General features: G+C 36.8%; 3 protein-coding genes across 3 annotated transcripts; 1 reads left to right on the forward strand and 2 right to left on the reverse strand.

The window, feature by feature from the left end:
• The first annotated feature begins 116 nt into the window (after positions 1-116).
• On the forward strand, positions 117-5278 carry LOC110421123 (uncharacterized). The gene is made up of 6 exons (XM_021434607.1): positions 117-320; positions 1555-1764; positions 1914-1972; positions 2078-3886; positions 4102-4234; positions 4330-5278. The coding sequence occupies exons 2-6, from the start codon at positions 1644-1646 to the stop codon at positions 4995-4997; spliced, it is 2790 nt and encodes a 929-aa protein (XP_021290282.1). The 5' UTR covers positions 117-320; positions 1555-1643; the 3' UTR covers positions 4998-5278.
• A 477-nt stretch (positions 5279-5755) lies between these two features.
• LOC110421125 (transcription factor MYB111-like) lies at positions 5756-7962 on the reverse strand. The gene is given in 4 exon segments (XM_021434609.1): positions 5756-6779; positions 7560-7689; positions 7764-7805; positions 7808-7962. Coding segments are annotated over 4 exon segments (729 nt in total). The 5' UTR covers positions 7896-7962; the 3' UTR covers positions 5756-6310.
• Positions 7963-10143: 2181 nt separating this feature from the next.
• On the reverse strand, positions 10144-13247 carry LOC110421124 (uncharacterized). The gene is made up of 3 exons (XM_021434608.2): positions 12745-13247; positions 12518-12647; positions 10144-11271 (listed from the first exon to the last, which is right to left on the reverse strand). The coding sequence occupies exons 1-3, from the start codon at positions 12896-12898 to the stop codon at positions 10308-10310; spliced, it is 1248 nt and encodes a 415-aa protein (XP_021290283.1). The 5' UTR covers positions 12899-13247; the 3' UTR covers positions 10144-10307.
• Positions 13248-13996: the final 749 nt, after the last annotated feature.

A 13996-nucleotide genomic window follows, 5' to 3' on the forward strand; every position in this document is an offset into this window, starting at 1 on the left:
TTCCTCCTTTTTTAATAATAAAACTTTAAATTAATTTTTATTTCAAACGAATAATCATTTTTTTTTTTTTCAAAAAACAAAATCCCATGTTATTTACTCTGCCTCCATTTATTGCTTTGAACTACAATTCACTCTCTCTATTTCTCTGTCTCTCTGTCCATTTCTCACACTCAAAGGAGGAGCCTTTCGCTTTTGTTTCTTTCAAAAATCTAAAATTTAAGCTTAACCCATATCAAAGCTTACTCTTTTCTTTATATTTAAGCTGAACCCAGAAAAATTCAGCTGCTTTTGAGCTGATCTCACTCAATTAGTTTTTCAATGTAAGGTTTTTTTTCCCTTTGATTTGAAGTTTTTGGTTTTTGTTAATGGATTAGTGAGAAGATTGTGGGCATTGATTCTTGTGTTAAGTTGCTGTTTATTGATGTTTGAGGTATTGGTTTTGCTTGTTGGTTGGCATGGAATTGATTAATGGGTCTTTTTTTTCTTGTTAAATTGTTCATGTGGGCTTTGTTTAGGTGCTGAGGAAGTCTAGGAGAGGAATGTTACTTAAAAAGTTTGAATATAGTGTTCTTGATGCAGGTTCAATGAAATTGAATTGTTTGGTACATTAAAGGAGCAATCTCTCTCTCTCTCTTAGACAAACTTTTAGTTTTAGTAAAATGGTTTTCTTTTTTTTAAATAGTGCTGAAGAGCATTTGATTCGCAGTTTGGTTAGAGTTGGGATCTGAGGTGTTTAATTTAGTAAACTGAGTCAATGCAATTAGTTTCTACAAGTTTTTTGATTCACTTTGGTACCATAGAAACTTCAGCTGTTGAACTTCTCTGGTCAAAGACAAATGCTACATGGTATGGTCTTTGCTTTTTCAGTAGCAAGGCTATCATGGGAAATTATGGGGATAGATATACAGGCACAGGTAGAGAGATTTGATATAGCAGAGTTTGACATCTTAAGTTGCTTCTGACCTGGAAATTGTGAGAGCAATATTGTTGAAATCCTTATGATTGAGTGCATTGTGATATAGATCTAAGATGGTGATAATGGTAGCAGGAGTACATGTGTTTTAAGTGTTCACTTCATGTTCTTCTGTTGTCTAGTTTTCTTGACAAAGTTTAGCTGTTTGAAGTTCTGCAACGGCTATTTAAGTCTGATGTGATATGAAGATGGAGATACTGCATTTGACCATGTTAACTTGTTGCACTTTTAGAGATCTTAAGTTCTGGGCTAAAGGAGCAGCTAGTTCAACTCCATTAATTGTCTTCTAATTTCCCTTCTAAGGATTCTATATAGACATCAGACCTTCCATTTCATCTAATAAAATATTGAAGGAAACTTACATAGACAGCTCTTTAAAATGTAATGGTGCTTAGTTTCTTTCTCTGCTTTGAAAAACGGAGATCCTAGTAAGAGAAGTTACATCGCATACTTAACATCTTAAAATGATTTAGATTCTTGTAGGAATATGTAATAAAAACTTCTAATGGAGAGTTTGATTGTGTAAGAAATTCAATTTTACTTGGTAACTGAACTGTTTGTTGTGTTAATAACATCTACAGATGGATTTGGTTGGTGGAACAGAGTTTCTATTTCTCTTTGTATCATTTGCTTATATAAATTGAGCAGCCCTGGATTCTGCGTTCATACAATGGGGGTTGACAAAGAAGGTTCAAAAAATGGAGGAGGTTATGTAGGTGGATTTTTTCAGCTATTTGACTGGACTGCAAAATCTCGGAAGAAGTTATTCTCGAGCAAGTCAGATTTTCCAGGTATAACTGCCTCCCCGGTGCAGATGAGCATGCAACAGGAAGCGTGTCACCATGCACAGCTTTGTGCAAGTGAAAGTTATATTCTTGTACCGTAATAGTTTATATCTTTTTTATGGTCACTAATCAGTATTATTTCTTTGAATTTTTAGAGCGTTCAAAACAGGGGAAGAGAAGTGATGGAAACTTACCAATGACACGATTCCATCTGGTGAGAACATGGCAATTCCAAATGATTTCAGCATAGATCTCATTACACTCTTGACGGAGTGTTTTAATCTGAGACTCTTTACAATTCTTGTTGTGATTATTGCAGATGGATGAGGATGAAATTGGAGCAGGGACAAGCATCAAAGGAAGTAGTGATTACAGTTGTGCTTCATCAGTTACTGATGATGACATATATGGAGCTAGGGCCCCTAGTGTAGTGGCCAGGCTTATGGGATTAGATTCTTTGCCTACGTCTTCTGAGCCTTACTCCACCCCTTTTTTTGACACTCAATCTCTTCGAGATGCTCATTTCCGAAATAGGAACCTTAATTATCATCATGACCAGAAAATAATTTATCCTGGAGATCTGTTCAATAAGATGGAGGGCCCTGCCAGGAATTTTGGGGAGTCAAAGCCTCAGAAGATAATCAGCAAGCCCATAGAGAGATTCCAAACTGAAAGTTTGCCCCCTAAGGCAGCTAAAACAATTCCAATTACCCATCATAAACTTTTGTCTCCTATCAAGAGTCCTGGTTTTGTTCCTACTAAGAATGCTGCTCACATAATGGAAGCAGCTGCAAGAATTATCGAGCCTGGCCCCCAAGCTATTTCTAGAGCCAAAATGCCTATGGTCAGGTCATCCTCAGTGCCCGTGAAAGTTCGCGATTTCAAAGAAAAAATGGAGGCTGCACAGAAAATGCCTATGGTTGGATCTTCTTCTGTGCCCTTGAAAGTTAGAGATTTGAAAGAGAAAGTGGAAGCTGCCCAAAAAACATCCAGGCTCACTGAAACAACTAGAAGACCAGTTGAGTCAAATGCTGCCAAGTATCTTAAAGGACAATCTCTGAACAAGAGTTGGAATGGGTCAACAGACACAACATCACCCAGGGCTTCTGATACAGAAGAAATTTCTTCCGTTTTAAAGAGTAAGGGTAAGTCTATTTCGCTTGCAATCCAAGCAAAGGTCAATGTACAGAAAAGAGAAGGATTGGCTTCAAGCAGCAGTCGAAGTTTTCTCGGGCAGAAAGACCAGAGTGAGGTTAAGTCAAGTCAACCATTCAAGAGCCAACCATGTACTCAAAAGAGTTTGCATAAGAAATCTTCTATGCACAATGCTTCTGGTGTACTCAAGCAGAACAATCAGAAGCAAAATTGTATAGTTGATAAAGACAAATTACCTTCAAAGTCCACGGCTTCCAACTTGCACAGTAGAAAAGTGCTCTCTGGGGATTCTTCCTTTGGGCGACACAAAATGTCAGGTAAAACTGTTGGGAATTCCAAAACTGGCTCAAGGAAGTTGGGCTTTGGTGCAACAGATAGTGAAAAAGGAGGTCCATATTCTGGTACAAAGAACCCAAGGAAGAAAAGATCGATTGATAGGAATTTCCAATTTGAGAAAAATCAGGTTGTTGATAATGTGTTGATTGAAAAAAATCAAAAGGAAGATCATCCTGTTACTGAAAGGAACTTCAGCTGGGTAGAAGATAGCAAGAAGAAAGGCATGGATGTTGTCTCCTTCACATTCACAGCCCCACTAACCCGGTCAATGGAAACATCTGCTCAGATTGCACAGAAAAATAACGGCATTTGCATGGATAATCAGGGTAAAAGATTGTTGCTTGACACTGAGAGTATGAAGTTGTCTTCGTTGGGATATAATGTCATAGGAGGAGATGCTTTAAGTATGCTTTTGGAGCAAAAGCTAAGGGAATTAAGTAATGCAGTTGAATCTTCTTGCCACAAATCTCTCAATTCAGGATCAGCTTCTAATTCTATGTCATTTTCACAAGACCTGGTGCACACGCCTAATGCTGTTACCACTACGCCGAGCTTATATGATAAACAGGGTAGTTGTCACGGTTCCAACCTTTCCTCCACTGATCTTCAACTGCTCAGATTGAAGCATAAGTTTCAGGTAAAAGACTTAGCTTTTCAATTTTCTAAGAAAACTCCACTCAAGTTTTCTTTGTTTGTTGTGCTTCTAACTAGATAATCTGCTGCTTGAATGTATCTTCTTTTGGAGTTTTAATGGTTAACCATTCTTTTATCTCAAGCTTGAGTGAGTGTTGCTATAAAATGCATCAAAACTATTTCACATGATGATAATTAATGCTAATATGGCACATTCAGGGAGATGAGAGCGATGAATGCAGCAGTAGCTGTCTTGATGCTCGGCAACCTAGTCCAGTTTCTATTCTTGAACCTTCCTTTTCGACTGAAAGCTGCAACTCTTCAGATAGCACAGATAGTTGCAGTATAGAAGGTAAAAGTAGTGGCTTATACTTTATGTTCGTTATTAAATCTGTTGCATAAATTTTTCTTTAGGTATACTAATCTGTATCTCTGATACAATTTCAGGAAGCAAGCACTGCTCATCTGTTCAAGCTCAGGAAGTTCTTGGGCTGAGTTCTTCAAAGAAGTTACGCTCACTAGACGCTGACACAGATTTATCAGATTCAGCTTCTTCCTTATGTCCTGGAACTGTGGCTAAAAGAAATCAAAATACTGTTGTTAAGTCAGATCCCATGAAATCAGTCAACTGGGAACTAGAATATGTAAAGCTGATACTATGTAATGTGGAATTGATGGTCAAGGACTTTGCCTTAGGCCGTGCTCGTGAAATCATAAACCCTCATCTTTTTGATAAGTTGGAAAGCCGAAGAGCAGGATTTCGAAGCAATGGTGGGGAGTCTAGGCTAGAACGGAAGGTACTATTTGATTCTGTCAGCGAATGCTTAGACTTGAGATGCAGGCGGTACGTGGGTGGGGGATGCAGAACATGGGCAAAAGGGATGATGATTCTGAGAAGAAATGAGTGGTTAGCTGAAGAAGTGTACAAGGAGATCTCAGGGTGGAGAGGCATGGGTGATTGTATGGTGGATGAGCTTGTGGACAAGGACATGAGCAGTCAATATGGAAAATGGCTGGACTTTGAGGTTGATGCATTTTCACTTGGAGCAGACATTGAGGGTCAAATACTGAACACCTTGGTTGATGAGGTGGTTGCTGAAGTCTTGCAACTTTAATGCTTTCTGCTTAGTCACACCAGGTGTAGAATGGATGAGCTCGTGCACAAGCACATGGCCTATATGGGAAATGGCCAGGGCTTTAAAGTTGATGAGTGCATTTGTACTTGGAGACAGTGAGGGCTAAATTGAATGCTTTTGGTTGCTGAATTGATCAATGATAGCTTGCACTGTTTTAAGCCTTTAGTTTTGCCACTTCCAATGTATGTTTCTCTTCATAAATCTTACCCCTTGGGGGGGATCTTTGTCTCATGAAGATTCTTAAAAGTTCATTCTTCAAATTATTGCTTCATATCAAGGCATCATTGAATTAACATTTTCAGTTTGATCATAGAGTTGCTTCATTCAAATAATAGTGCATTCATTACATACAATATTTGCTGATAATTAGCAAAAAATTAACTCAAGTATAACCTTGGCTAATCTGGGACATGAAACCTATGTTTGAAATGTAACATCTAATTATTAGATTAATTACATGCACATGTACCTGTAGGATTACAACTGCACATGTTATAAATTATAAATTCACATAAAAAATAAATAATATTTATTTAAAAAAAAGGACATGATTATATCAATTTTTCACATTATCACATTCTCTATCGCATAATAAATATATAATATTAATTAATATTAAATCTTACTAACAATTAGTTTTTTCATTAAGATTAAAATACGTGATTGGATACAAATCAAAATTTAAACATTTTTCTAAATAAAAGATAAAAAATTTATGCGAAAATTCGCGTGTCTTTTCATGGAATATATGTAGCAGCGCATTCACACTTAATAACTACACTAGTGTTTTATACAAGTAATGTTACATATATCAGTGATCATTTTTATCAACAGTACTTACGAAGTATATAAGATCATCCCATGATTCCCTGATGGTTTTGATTAACACTTTGGAAGTAATTAAGATCATCCCGTGATTCCCATCGATCATGGCTCCGAATCCCAAGTACATCAGCTTCGTCAAAATCCCAACCAAGCCACCCCTCATCAAATCATGAATTTCCATGGTGATGAACGACACACCTGCAACTCTCCAGAACTCCTCCCACAATCCGAGTTCCAAATGCTGTAGCTACCTCTTTCCTCGTCATCACTTTCGGACGCTGGGATTTCACTGTCCATCTCCTCAGTCATAACCATGATACTGCCATTCTCTTCCTTGGGGTCAGAGCAACCATCCCCACTAGGACCCACCACCGCAAATTCACTCTGCAAAGCCGCTGTATTTCACTATCAAGCCACTCATATGGTTCAATGACACCAGTTTCCCTGTCGCTGGGGTCGTACAGCACTTAAGCAGCGTTATTGTTGCAGCTCTCGTCGCCAGAACATATTGCTGGGCTGTCACTCTTATCATTAATGCAACCATCTACAGTCCTCGCATCGTTGTTCATACAACAACCATTTGTTCCAAGTTCCCCGGCCTGCAAATCTCTCAAAATGTTGGTGTCCCTCATTTGTCCAATGATGTTGGTTTTCTCTGCCGCGCCTTCAGTTTCCTGATCAGTTGCAGTGCCTGTGCCATTCTTGCTAGCCATCCCTAGTGACATCAATGCTAGCTTCTGCCTTTTCATGTTTGACCGGCTGGTTCGACCTTTGTGTTTGTGTGCTAAGTCACCAATTCGGACAGCCTCCATATGTGGAGAGCCATCATGTATTTTCTTGGTGAAGCTGTAAATTTTTCTCCTTAAATGAGTCTTCCAGTAATTTTTTATCTCATTGTCTGTTCGTCCTGGCAGCTCTGCTGCTATCAATGACCACCTACACACACATCCGAAGGTTGCAAAAACAAAGAAGGAATCTATGCCGACGCAACTCAAATTTCAAAAGAAAAATACAGTACTCGATTCAATTCTAAAATTGATAGGTAATGATGTTTGAGCCTATTGATAGGTGTATATATATGTGTCCATCCTTCAAAAAATGGGGTTTGAATCTTTTCTCTCAAGTCTGAATTTAAGAAAAGTTTGATATATAGATACCATGTTTCCAGATTAAATTTTCCATTTCCAATACAATTCTAATTAGGTGTAGCAAGCTTCTACACATGAGGTGATAATTTTGGCATGTTTTTGGATCATGATACACTTAAAATTTGGTGATTTTAGGGGAGGTTTTGAAGGTTTTTCTTTGGTTCTTGATTGTGGCCTTACTGTTTTATGAAAGATATCCAGTGTTGCTGCTGAATTTGATTTTTCCTGAAGTGTTACCCTAGATGTAATGGTGTTCATTACCAGCAAAGGGCTTGGTGATATAAAGGACGTACGTTTTCCTGGATTTTAATCTGTAGGTACTGGGATGGTTGGCTTCTTTGGTGCATTTGTTAATGCTTAGGGAGTTGGACATGTTCTAACTAGAAATGTGGCGCTGGAATTGTGCATGGAGCTGTTTAGGTGCTCAAGCTTAGTTAACTGTGATAAGTTAACGAGAAAAATGGAGAGGAAATTGGAACCAAAAGTACTTTTCTAATGCATTAATTATATGGCAAAATATATACTTTTTGCATGAATGTAAAGAAAATCAACAGGAGAAAATGCCTACCTATTCCCCAAAGTGCTGTGCAACTTAACAATGGTTTCTTCCTCTTGAGCAGTGAAGTTCCCTCTCTTCAAGTCTGGCCTCAAATAGTTTATCCATCTCAGCCTGCAGCTCTTCCCACACCTCAACAAACCTTCAAACAAAAAACAAAACAAAATCATCGTCTTGCTTTCACTTACATTCACATTCTTGCTGAAGTAAGGATACCTGCATTCTTGGGTAAAGACTTCCAGGATCCTTCTCCATTGAGTTGATGTACTTGGTCAATGCTTCATCTTCTTCGGCTGTCCATCGTCCCCTCTTCAACCCCACTTTCTCACAACATGGAGATCTCCCCATTTCCCAAGAAATTATCAATCCCAAAAGCACCAACCAGACAAAGAGGAGATATCAAACAACTTCTGCTAACATCAATGTTGAAGTAGGTGGTTTAACGATGTAACTTTTCATCGTATTGTGCTAAGTTGGTTTGCATAAAGTGAATGATGTAAACATAGCAACAGTCTCCAACTGTTGCTTAACTGAGATTATGGTGCAACAAATAATGATTATCAGGCATTCAATTATCCCAAGAAAAAGTTTCCAAATGGTTTAATATGATTGATGATTTTGAGTCTCGAAACTTTCATATGTTTCACGTATTCAGTATCATAATATCTTCGTCCTATCTCTTTTTCCTTTTTTTTTTCTTCTATTTAATTTAATTACGGATATTTACTTAAAATTTGAAATTATTTAATAAAAAAAGGGAAATTCTATAAGGAAAATTTTTTTTTGAGATTGAAATCTTTTAGATGAAGAATAAAAATAAAGTAAAATAAAAAAAATTAAGCCTTTTTAATTTTCTTCAAATGCATAAAGCAAAATTTGATTGAATCTTTAGTATTCAATTTTTATGTTTCATGTGCAAAAGACATAGAAAGCAAAGTCAATGGCAATAAATGTTTTGGTCATTTTGTCCTTGGAAAGAAAAGGCCAATGTCCGAGGAATTTGGGCCTACTTGAAAACAACCACACCAACCTAAATTAGTTCTACATAACAAGTGAAATTTCAATGAAGAAAAAGAAAAATGACATTAAATTATAATTATTCATTAAATACATCCTATGTTATTGTAATTTATTAAGTATATAGCTTAATGTTTTGGGATTACTCTTATTTTTCCTCTTCTATCACATGGATAATTGATAACTTAGCATGAAAGCAAAATAAAATAAAAAGCTAATTTGAGAAGACTTTTCTTATTAATCTTATGTTTTTATACCCCTTTTTTTTTGGGTGGGTAATGAAAGAAGAAGGCATAGGGAGCCATCGTTAAGAGGAGGAAGTGGGTAGAAAGAATCATGGAATATGATAGGGTAACCTAAAAACTCTTTTCAATGAAAACACTTGAACACCAACATCAAAAGAAGCACATTGAAATCATAGAGTTTCTCCAAAGATGAATTATGTCCCAAACTTACAAGAGCTAAATCTTCGATTTATCTTTTAAGCACATTTTAAAGAAGCGAATTGATCAATTGTAAAAAAATCGACAAAATCAGAGATTTTATAAATAAAGATCTTTTTTATGAAAACTTTTTAGTAATATTCTATGTAAAGGGACTATTTTATTAAATGTTCTTTTACCCTAGGTTTGGAACTTAAACTCTCTATATAGCATAATTTAAATAATATTCTCATTGCCATTAAAAAAAATCAAAAGAACTCATTTTTCCTTCATCCCGACTTTCTTATTTTTCTTTTTATCATATTCATACCTTAATGATAAAAAAGCCAAAGCACGACATAGATATAGCTTTCCCTTTAAAAATAAGATATATGATATATCTTAATTAATTTATCCAATTACAATTAATTTTATTATTGAAACTATTTATATACCATCATAATTAACAATATATATTACTTTCAATGTACTCTTTTGTCCCTTGATTCTATAAAGAGAGAGAGAGAGTTTAATTTTGACAATGTCAAAGGATTGAACTTCCATCCCCCCCAACTAATTAAACTTGGACAAATGAAGAACATGCATCCCTCACTTTTAACCTATGTACTTTCTACCATTTGCCTTTTGTCCTTTCTATGATTCCGTCAACCTGAAAGGGAGGTGAACAAGACATATCTGCTAAACCTAGCTTTAAATGTTGGTACTGTGTTAGAAATTGATTGAAAATTTTTGAAGGAAAGAGAGGAGAGAGGAGATATATTAATTTGATGTCCAGCTGCCACATAGAATTTACAACAAACCTTTTGAAGAATCACACCTCCTAATTCTCTTTTTTTAACATGCATGCCTGAATGTTTATCATCTTAAATAGTAAATATTTAAGATTTTACTTCTCAATTCTTGGATCGCGTGGTTTTACTTTTCATATTTAAGATTAGAATAAAAAAAAATTTTAATCTACGGAACCCAAAACTCTTATATATATATCATAATATAAAAAGAGAAATCATGTAAAACTTATAAAATAATCAAATTTATATGTAATTATTTTAAAATTTTAAAAAAATTTAAATATATTAATATTAATGAAATTTTAATTTGAAAATATCGTGTTTAATTTTAAATATTAAATCGAGATAATATCGCATTGACTTTATTCAATGATTGCTTTAATAGAAGGAAAATGTGTCAACAAACAAACCAAAAGTAGAAAATTGAGAAGATACATTCGCGTTAACAAATTAGTATTGGTAATTATATATACGTTAATGTTGGTGTGCTTGACTGAGACAGACGTCTGTCATGCAGATTCATCACCATTGCCATCATCCCACAACTGGCAAAGCACCTTGTCTGAATCATCCCATAGTTCCCATTGATCATCATCATGACACTGACCAAACCCAGCAGCAGAATCCCAATCAAGCCAATCCTCGTCGAACCATGAAGTTTCTGCAGGCGATGAAAAGGAACTCATCTGCAATTCCCCAGATTTACCAATTATCTCTGCATTTGAGCTCCAGATGCCACAGCTTTGTCTTTCTTTATCTTTTTCCGGGCCCCTTTGGACCCCGTTAACCCTGTCCTCAGTTATAACCCTGGCCTCATTTTCTACATTTGTGGTAAAGCCACGGTTCCCACTTGGATCCACACCTTTACTTTGCAGGACGCTGCTAAGGCGCTTTATTTCACTGTCTAGCCACTCGTATGGTCCCTGAACCTCCTCGCTCTCTCTCTCGCTACAGCTACCGTACGTTTCAACCGCACTGCAACTTTCTTCACCAGAACTTAATGCTATTCCTCTGCTTTTGCTCTCGTCATATTTGCCTGCTTTCCCTGCACTGCTGTGCATGCACGAACCATGCATTATCCCAATGTTTCTTCTGCCCTCTACTGCAGAATCAGGGTCCTCATCATGGTTCTCGTTGGGTTGCCAATTATTCATTACTTTTCTGTCCTGGATTGGTGCTCCAGGAATAGTGTTTCCTTGGGCTGCGGATTCCATCACCTCATTTGGGGTGAGATCATTCTTAGGAATACCTAATGACAGCAAAGCCAACTTTTGTCTTTTCATGGCTGATCGGCTGGTTCGACCCCCTCTCCGTTTGCATTCTCCCGCTGTTGTTATATCATCAATCTCACCTGGTTTGGTATCTTTTATTGTCTTGGTGAATCTGTAAATTTTTCGGCTTAAATGAGAGTTCCAATAATTCTTGATCTCATTGTCTGTTCGTCCTGGTAATTGTGCAGCAATTAAAGACCACCTAAAACAGTCCAACCATTGTAAAAAATACTGGTTAAAAAAAAAAAAACAAATCTCATGGTAGAAATTAAGCTCAATGACTAGGTTCTTCTTGTTCTGATGAAAGCTTCATGACCAAGGGATGGAAGCAACCAAAGTACTGGAAAATTTTAACCTTGCCAAACTAAAGCTGGCATTACATTGCAATATTTGCAATCGCTAGATATAAAAGAAATCTGGGTAAACAGTTTTAGTTGAAGGGGAATGGGTTAAGTTCATGCCTGAAGTTTGAGCTTGATAGGAATTTCTCTAAGATCGAAGTTGAGAAGAGGGTTTCAATCATGCAATTCCGACCTAGGGACTGGTTAATTAGCTGTAAGTACTGAACTAAAAGGACTTTTTTAACAGCATAACGCTAACTGCAGGGAAGGGCAGTGTTTGATCACTATCTTTCGAAGAAATTAAGGTATTTCATTTTGCAAATTATTCTAGCTTCTTAGAATATGATGTTGATCATACACTAACATTCAGCCCCAATCAATGGCAAGAAAAATAGGTATCAGAACTTTGGAATTGAACATCTGATGGGAATTTCTTTCCTTTTTTCTTTTGTTCAGCCAAAAAAAGGGTGGGTTTAAGTAATATCGTGCATGAAGCAGTGATGAATCAGCAGTAAGCTGTTCCAAAAAAGAGTAAAGATACTCAGATGTCAGATGCATCTGATGGGATGCTTGGTAAAAACCATCCTCTGGAGCATCTTGAGGCCAATTCAGGCAATTTTAAAAGTATGATGGGCTCCTCTCGGCAAGCTGTCTAGCTTTTTGCTCATGGAAGCAGTGAAATTAAGAACAATATCAAGGTCTGAACCTTGGGGCAAAGAAGTTCCAATAGTATTTAGACAACCAGGAAAGTTCAACAAATTTCTTAATGTTTATTATTGTCCCCAACGTTTTGGGGGAAAGGATGCACGAGCCAATTATAACTCTGTGGCTGAAAGGCTTGTTGCTTGCTCTCAGCTTCCTCTCTTTATTAACAAGTCTTTCTTCTGCCGTCAAAAAGAGAAAGAGGGAGAACAGTTTGGAGAAATGGAGATGGTCGTATGATATGTAAGGTTGCTCTTCAGAATTAAGGTTTCAAAATTCCATATTCGTTCTCAAGATTTACCCAAAAATCAGAAACTGAAAGCAAAAACCTTAGAGAGTACTGATCTGTGTAGGTGATCTGCGAGAGTGGAAAGTAATTGATAGGAGAAAAAACATTATGTGTACCTGTTCCCCAAAGCAGCACGCAGCTTGACAATGGTTTCTTCCTCTTGAGCAGTGATGTTCCCTCTCTTCAAGTCAGTCCTCAAATAGTTTATCCATCTCAGCCTGCAGCTCTTCCCACACCTCAGCAAACCTAATTCAAAAGGAAAATGATCATCCTTCATTCATAATCACTTAAAACAAACAAAACACAAAAGATCTTCATGTCGGCATTGTTTTCAAGTATGGACCTGCTTTCTTGGGCAATGACCTCCAGGATCCTTCCCCACTGGCTTGAATGTACTTCGTTAATATTTCATCTTCCTCTGCTGTCCATCTCCCCCTCTTCAACCCCACCTTCTCACAACATGGAGATCTCCCCATCTCTCTCTTTTCCTCCCGCATTCACTCTCCAAAAGCCACTGAACATGAAAGAGAAAGAGAGAAGAGAAGAGGCGGGTGCTGTGATCTTCTGCCTTTGCTAGATAGACTTCGCGCGGACAGAGAGGTTAAATACGAGAGTGATACGATGTGGACATAGGAACAATGCCAGAGAAACTCCTAATCACTAATTTGTTGCTTAACAGAGATCATTGCATATGCCCTAGGAATGATTATAAACAAAGTACTGACATCGGCAAAACATTTCGTAATTCATGGAATGAATTAATCAAACTGCCTTATTCACTAATCTAGGACCATTCAGTCATTCAAAATTTGCTAGACCCAAAAAGCTAACAAATTAACGAAGGAAATGAAGTTCACTCTCGAATGGTGCAGGAAGGTCCACGAGTCCATTAATATTTCCTCTTTTTCTTGTCTTTTATTAAGGTCTATCCAATAGCTAATTCAGGAACTTTCAGTTACCGAAACCCAAAATGATTATACTTAAAAAGAAGAAGAGTGAGCTGTTTAGGTGATGAGTACACCAGCAGCAATCTTTCCTAGTCGGTCTAGGTACAGGAATGACGTCCAACCCCTTTAAATCAACTTGAAGCCCGTGGTCCGTCCTTAATTAAGTAATTCAAATTTTCACCCAACATATGATGTAAAATTATAAATATATATATATATATATATAAACTTTATAAACTTTATTCCCATTTCGATACATAACGTTCTCTTTTCCCTCGTACAGAGAATGTAATTACTAATATTACGGAGAGAAGAAAAAGATACAAATATGATTGAAGGATTACAGACTAAAATTTTCTCAAAATCATGAGAATAAATCTGCTGCCATAGTAGATGGATGAATATGTTCAAAATCATACATCCATAACAGCACAAGTTAGGACTTTTATGTATGTACCCAAAGTCAGTAAGCAAACCCCACTTTCTTTTTTTCCTTATTTAAGCCTTAGTTTTTATTGGTCCGAAATTGTCCATTAACCCTCAGTACTGTCACGCTACACTAACGTTCACCAACTTTTCTGGCTATATACTCTGGTTAAACCTCCAAGCTCTTGTTCATCCATTTATGCATTTATCAAAATAAAAAAA

This window comes from Theobroma umbraticum, unplaced genomic scaffold (genome assembly GCF_002168275.2).
Source record: "Theobroma umbraticum cultivar Fairchild unplaced genomic scaffold, ASM216827v3 scaffold_130.0, whole genome shotgun sequence".
Taxonomy (NCBI): Eukaryota; Viridiplantae; Streptophyta; class Magnoliopsida; order Malvales; family Malvaceae; genus Theobroma; species Theobroma umbraticum.